The 7637-nt window shown below is 37.4% G+C and overlaps 1 protein-coding gene across 1 annotated transcript; it reads left to right on the forward strand.

Moving 5' to 3' along the window:
• Positions 1-6001: 6001 nt before the first annotated feature.
• Positions 6002-7279, forward strand: LOC124261563 (FMRFamide receptor-like). Its single transcript, XM_046695894.1, has one exon. It carries the CDS (start codon positions 6002-6004, stop codon positions 7277-7279), a length of 1278 nt encoding a protein of 425 aa, XP_046551850.1.
• Positions 7280-7637: the final 358 nt, after the last annotated feature.

The following is a 7637-nucleotide window of genomic DNA, read 5'->3' on the forward strand; positions in this document are numbered from 1 at the left end:
ATGTCACTATTTGTTGAGTTATTCAATGCGCCGCTACCGTATAAAGTAAGTTTAACATCGTATCCTTGAATATAAAAATACACAGATGTTCTTACATTTTGATAGTTTCGACATGTAAAAAGGTAATGAATAACGTGTTCGTTATAATGACAACATTAACACTTGGATGTGTCCGATATATGTCGATTATATCTGTCTGCGTTCAGATCACTACAGCCGAGCTTGAGGCGACAATGGATGATTTGACAAAATCTAGTCCCAAAATATAAATCAGAGTTATTGTGAGTTTCTCTGTGGTTTATCATGGTTTTAAATCGAGTCAGGGAAATAGCGTTAACAGCTTCATCGGGCAATAAATTCCACGACATAATCGCGCTCGGTAAAATTGATTGAGAATATCGTTGTATTCTACAGTTAATAGTTTGAACGGAAGTACTATTTCTAACATTATAGTTGCTGTGTTCAAATACTCTATCTGGTACAAGATCGTTCAGATAATCAGGAGTCAGATGATGGTACATTTTATAAAGAGTTATGAGTTGAGACCGATATTGTCTTTCTTTCAGTGTGCTATAATTGGTTTCCGTGTATATTTTATTGTGACTGGTGCCACGAACCGCACCGCATATAGTTCTTAAGGCGCCTAAAATAGCCTGTTCAAACGTACAATTATATGACAGCAGTAATGAAAAAGATAAAGGAATTATATGAATTATTTAGCTTTTTCCCGAGATAAGAGGTATATCAAACTTCTCAGACAATTCATCACTGGACTAATTTTCCATTGTAATGTCACCTATATAAACATTCCAAGAATAACCACTTTGAATCACCATTCGTTAGTAAGTTCGGTCTGGCATAGTTTTTCGTTTTTCGAGTGAACGTTATACTCTCAGTCTTGCTAGGATTAAAACTAACTTTCTAGCCCAATCTTAAATCTTTGCCAAATCATTGTTTATAATTACGGCTGCTGTAATATGATCATCTATTATCGCATATATTGATGTATCATCGGCAAAAAGGCGAATGTTACTGTCTATACATTCTACAATATCATTATTATAAATGATGAAGAGAAGTGGTCCTAAAACGAAACCCTGTAAATGCTTAAAATGTTTCGTAAGATTATGACTGCAAAATCTAAAAAGCTAAAACTCTTGTATGCCTGTATGTTCACTTGTTTTCACTTATGTACTTATCATCATACCGTTAATTGCATCTTTGCTTCATTTAATATGAACACATGCTATATTTATCTATGGAGGCGGTGGGGTTGCCTCGTGGTTAAAGCGTTGGCTCGTCACGCCGAAGACCCGGGTTCGAATCCCCACATGGGTACAATGTGTGAAGCCCATTTCTGGTGTCCCCCGCCGTGATGTTGCTGGAATATTGCTAAAAGCGGCGTAAAACCAAATTCAGTCAGTCAGTCAGTTATTTATCTATGAACACATGAGTTTTCAATTATTTTCGTTTACTTGTTACCATCATAATTTTGGAATTGTTATGTTGCTGGGGCGGTATTTATATAAGAATTAAATGCTTGTATACCAACCCAGGTTTCAGAAAATAAATATGTTTAAACCAATAAACAAACCGAAGCCAGGACTTAATCCAGGCATAAATAGTCATGTAGGTGATAATCCCGTTAACTAAGATATCAATATCAATTAAGTTTCGTCAGGAAACTGTGGGGTTTTTATGTTTAAAAGTTATATTAAAGACAACCGAGAATTAACTACTGAGCACCAGTACAACTCGCCTTTTACAGAATATCTCTATTCTTATTTTTAACTTATATACTTTTAACTGAAAACTAAACATAATTAATATCAACTGTGAGGTATTGTTAATTTTGTCCCTCGACGTCAGTGTAGCTTTATCTCTGTGAGTCATTCTTACTGTGTCTCTCTTCATGTCACCTTCAGGTCCTCAGAAATACTGCAAAAACCGTCTATGAAGCTGATATTAGGCTGCATGATGTAAATGTTCACATCGCGTTCTCCACTTGTGTCCACTCTCTACATGTAGTGTCTCTCATTGAAGGAAATTATCAAATCAATAATCTCGTATCTCCACCAATTCCCTTGATGCATTTGTGATGCACTTCCTTTAATTTACCCTTTTTTAGATTTATTAGTGTAACCATTATGTTTCAAATATTTAAAGCTATGCCAAGATCCCATTATCATTCAGTGACATTTTTTACAATGATGTAAATGTGTAAGAAATTACCGTTCAAAATGCATCACTAAACAATCAAGAAAAGATATTACATTTAATTATACTATTTGTTACAGAACAAATCGCAAACTTGACCCATCTTGCACACAGAATCGTTATTCGCTGGAGCAAACGTTATGCCAGCATGTGGCTTTTGTTTTGTCTTACTATTGTATGTTCCTAAGTATTCAGCAAAACATCATTCACAGCCATGCTCTCTCAGTGTTCGAAGTGGAAATCTGAAGCTCCTAGCTCTCATGTATCTCCCGAAATGCAGCAGAATTAAGAGAAAGATGACGTTGGCTCATTAGCATATGCGTACGTCTTAACTTTGATACGCACCCATCGGTGATCATCATAGCGTACTTGCGCCAGACGAAAACATAGAAACCACACCCACTAATATATTCTGTGTGTTATATTATCATTTGTGTGACAGATTTCAATATTAACAGGTGCGAGATTCAAACAATATACTCACAGAGAAAGGGATGTGATCATACATGTTTCATGTGGCTTGCTGGATGTTTGTCTGGTGAAACATGTGCGTTCGGAAGAGTTGACGCTTTGACTGTAGGCTACTCCACCACTCACCCCATGAAGACGATCGTCAAAATGAACATGACACTATCTGATGTCCAATGGTTTCTATACATTTGTATCAAGAGATGACTTCGAATTCATGCAATTTCCCCAAATCTTTGTGATACTTTAAGATGGAGACCAGTGTGTTCTATTGGCATCGATTCTGTACTCGAGTTCAAAAGATAACTGCACACTTTAATGATATCAAATGGATTGCCTGCAGCAAACACGTCAAGATGAGGAAATAGTTTTAGTTCGCTTCTGGTTATTTTGCACTCATAACCAGGAGTATCAATTATTCATGCAAGGATAAAGTTCCCGATGGCTAATTGTATAACATTTTCTTCAGTAAGTGACTTTTGTTTTTTATAACGTTTCGACTCTGATCCAATCATATTGTCATCAAAATATAGTTGATCGTAATCACGTAAAAAATATCCTTCAATTGATTCCATAAGTGCAATACAAAATCTAAAACCCCTAAAGAAATTATATTACATTTTTATCTGTAAATTTTCTGGAAAATAAATCCACCATAAATATGATAGAACCATCTAAAGGTTTCAAAAACACTTAAGCGATACTTAGCATTTGAAATGTACATGTACTTACAATGCTCTTTTTCAATATATTAGTTTGAATATTCCTGTCACATGAGTGAGTGGGCGTATAGTGTTTGAAAGCGCAATAATGTAGCAATTTTCTATCGCAATAAGAAGTCTGCGAAAATATTTGCGAAGTCTGTTATTTATCAATATCCCATATCACTGAGGCTTTTGACAATCCTTTAGGCAAATGTATCATATATCTTGTATATTAATTTCCTCCCCGTAAAATCAATTCAAAATTCAGGATCTATTGAGTAATCTCCGTACGCTGAATGTCCACACAGGCATTTGAGCTATGATTATGGTAATTGAAGCGCTGTCAGTTTTAATGATGTCAGTTAGTGCTTAATTGATCCCAAGGTGATGATAATGTTCGCATAAACTACATAACAATGCTCCAGCTACTCAAAGTCAACCGATATTTTTCTAAATACAGTACAATTGATTATGGTCTCAATGGTGTACATCAAATATTCGCTATAGTTGATAACATGCCTGCGGTGTGATACACCTTCAAATACCACCACTACCATCTATTGGCATTCTAGAAACATTCTAACCACTGAAGGCCTTGTGCTATATATTTTGACGTCAGCACGCCCACTGCTTCTGTGATGCTTTTTCCAACCAAAATGTGAATACTGATTTACACGGTAAAACGAACTTAACGATACGTCGTAAATAAAAATTAGTGTAGAGCCAGGTGTACCAAAGAAAATTTGAGCCCTTCGAGATTCAGACATCTGACAAGCTGTTTAATCAACTCGTCCATCTTAGACTCTCAACTTGATGGCGATGAATGTGGTTGCGTTACTTCAAAAGTCAGTAATCTTGAAAATAGTTGCCAGCCCAACACGTTCCCAGCCAATGTGGACGATTCAGTCGATGTTGATGGGTTCATAGCATGGCCAACAATGGTCGCTAGACCTAGATGCCTACCACACGCAGTCGTCTCATCTTCCTGCTGATGCGGCGATGCATCTTGTGTCTTCAATACAGGCTATGTTGATCACAATCAATATTGAGGGTTTGTCATTGAGCTATTACACCACCCCTCTCCGAAGGACTGTCGTCCTTTCTATCACCTGGATATCTCAATGATACTGTTTGTACTTAGACGAATTAGACGGATAACCAAATGTAATGTTTTTGCTTTCGGTCTTTTTTAACATTTACGCCACTTTATATGTTTGTTGTCTTAATACATAGAACAAGTTGTAGACCTGCTAAATAAATTCCGTGATATATGTGGATCATCCTTGTCTCTGTCCAGACAGAAATTCCATACATAACAAATGCTTCTCCACAGAGATCAACAACGTCGTAAAACCCTATTTTACATGTTCGATCGGCCATGTAATTCATTCATTTATTAAAAGCAGTTAGTGAGTCTACGTGTGAAACGTGAATATCAAAGAGTCTATGGTAAATCCTGAAGGAACAATTAGTTCTATGACAACAGTTCGAAAGCAAAGCAAACGTTTCTCACAATAGAGAATATTGCGTTGTGTCTAAAACATGAATTATTTGAATGTATTTGACGTAGAACATATTTTTAGACCGGATGCTCATAACTAAATCAAAAGGGAAAATAATGTGTACAACAATATCTGTCCTAGTTTGAAGGAAGAACACAAACGTAAAAACCTCAGGGTCAAGGTATGTTTTTGTTATGTGAATAACAATTCATCGAGGCATCGAGAATGTGGTCGTATTGATTTGGTTTTGTTGAGATTGTTTTACCATTGAAATGACAGCCAGATAATATAAGTAATCTCTATGAATGAACATCTGTTTCCCATTCTGCCCTACTTTCAGCACGGTTTTCACTGCTGTGGGTTGTCCATTGCTCTCAATAGTCATTACTTTATGCAACTGAATTGTGAATAACTGAATAATTGATATTACAACTGTTGCTCTTTTGACAGATCTTTTGACAGCTGTGTGATCAGATCAGTGTAGTGTGACGGCCGGGATATGCCCTGTCTCCTCAAGCTGTAAACTACCAATTATCTACACCGTAAGTAGCCGAACAAAAGAACTCCAGTGTTAGTGATTTCATAAATTTTATGTGAACTCCAATTGTTCTCTTTAAGTATTGTTTTACCATCAGATTAGAATACAATTATGTCCTTATTCACCCTATTATGTCAGATTCAAAACTAATAAGTTGTCTGTGATTTGAAATAGGCCAAGTATAAACAATTTCCTGAAATTCGTCTCCTATTCAGCGTCCACTGATGTTCTTATTCTTATTTTCTTATTTCAGCTTGTAAGTCATTTGTAGAATGTACTCCTTATGTCCTATTATCCGAGCGTTCAGTGTGCAGCTATTCTTTAGATGATTCCATACAACGTGTGTGCTATTTTGGACCATTTCAACATCTTCCAGCTTTTCGCCATCTAACACAATTCTTGTTGATGATCATAATATCAACCAATGCGTCTAGAATGGCTCATGTGTTGCTATTATAAAATCACAATAAACCTAAAAGAATATTGAAATCTGTCATGTACATTTACCCATTGCTGTATCTGTTCCAGGCGCTGATCAGATCATTATATCTACTGAACCAGCATCTATTCCAATGGAGGATGTAACATATCTTCCCCTGAACACTTCTCTCGTTGACGAGTTCCTCTATTACGATGATGCCAACTCATCGACAAATATGATCCAAAGTACAGATCCCGCAAACGAAACAGCCTTGGAAATAACCCGTTGTATTATACAGAAAGTATGTGTGCCTGTGGTGGTTGCCCTGGGCTTCCTGGGCAACGTGCTCAATATGGTGGTGCTCACAAGACGAAGCATGAAGTCCTCAACCAACTGCTATCTAACAGCCCTTGCCGCTTTTGATTCACTCTATCTTGTATTCAGCTTGACTCTTAGCTTCAAGCACTACGAACCGTTCCGTCACATGTTGTCATACATGCATTGGTACCGTGTATGTCGTGTTCTCAGTGACATGTCTGCTAACGTGTCTGTGTTTCTTACTGTTACCTTCACTGTGGAACGTTACATCGGAGTTTGCCATCCCATGCGAGGAAGAACGTTGTGCACGGTCCAGCGGGCGAAAGTCATCATCGTCTTGGTGGCTTTGGTAGCCATGGCCTGCACGACTCCGGAGTTTTTCGAAATGAAAGTGATTAACGAAATAAAAAATAACGTCACTGTGCCGACGGTCCGGTATACGGATTTTTCCAAGACGTATAGCTACAAGATTGGATACTACTGGTTCTTTGTTACGATTTTCACTTTTCTACCATTACTGTTGCTGTGTGTGTTTAACGGAATTCTCATATCCTCTGTGGTAAAAGCCGTGGAAATACGACGCCGTATGACGTCTCTGTCCCCTCACCGCATTTCCAGTTCACGTCACAGTGGCGAGCAACAAAAGATCACCAAGATGCTCATCACTGTTGTGTTAGTGTTCCTGTTATGCCAGATTCCTGGTGCTGTTCTCATGATGTATAGCACTTACCTTGAACTTGCTGAAGTCAGTCTATCAAAATCAATGCGCAACGACCTTAAAATTGCCGCAAATTTTACCAATTTTCTCATACAGATAAACGCTTCTATCAATTTCATCTTATACTCTCTCATCAGTACCAAATTCAGACGGGTTTTCTACAGAACAGTATGTACAAAATCAAAGAAATATGCGTCTAAAGCATACAGTAAGAATTCAGAATTCAGTGCAATGACGACGTACAGACTAGGATCACTTCATTCGGTACGGGAACCTGTCTATCATCTCGCTGGGTGTAGAAAGATCGGAGATGCCAGCTCAATGTGTCAGCAGAATCTCACTCAATATGAGGATGGAAGTCTTCAGGATATCAGACAGACATCCAACATGTAAAACAGATCATTATATCTGATCAAAGGGTTTACAATTATCGAATGCCAACTGCCTTTTCCGCACTCTTCTTGTAAATATTGAGTCCAGATTTCACAAGGTCTTACGTCAATTACCTTTGCACATCTTTTATTTAAATGTGACGCTCTAGTGTTTTGATGTGTGGTGTATGGCGTATAGTTAAAGTAATTAATATTTTTGTTATTCATATCCCAGGAGTCTTTGATCAGTCTGTAATGTGAAAACCAATTGGAGTCCTGTGGCGACGCATATTCTGATTCCAGACAATTAACACGGTCTGTAAGGCCTATACATAACTTTTTCTTTCATAAGGCGTGTTAGAGTTAATCATTGAGCGTGA

This window comes from Haliotis rubra, unplaced genomic scaffold, assembly GCF_003918875.1.
Source record: "Haliotis rubra isolate DU_JTF1 unplaced genomic scaffold, ASM391887v1 Scf1196, whole genome shotgun sequence".
In the NCBI taxonomy this organism is placed as follows: Eukaryota; Metazoa; Mollusca; class Gastropoda; order Lepetellida; family Haliotidae; genus Haliotis; species Haliotis rubra.

What these genes read in the sequence shown, in the direction of transcription:
- LOC124261563 (XM_046695894.1), top strand. Translation starts at nt 6,002, where the DNA reads ATGGAGGATGTAACATATCTTCCCCTGAACACTTCTCTCGTTGACGAG.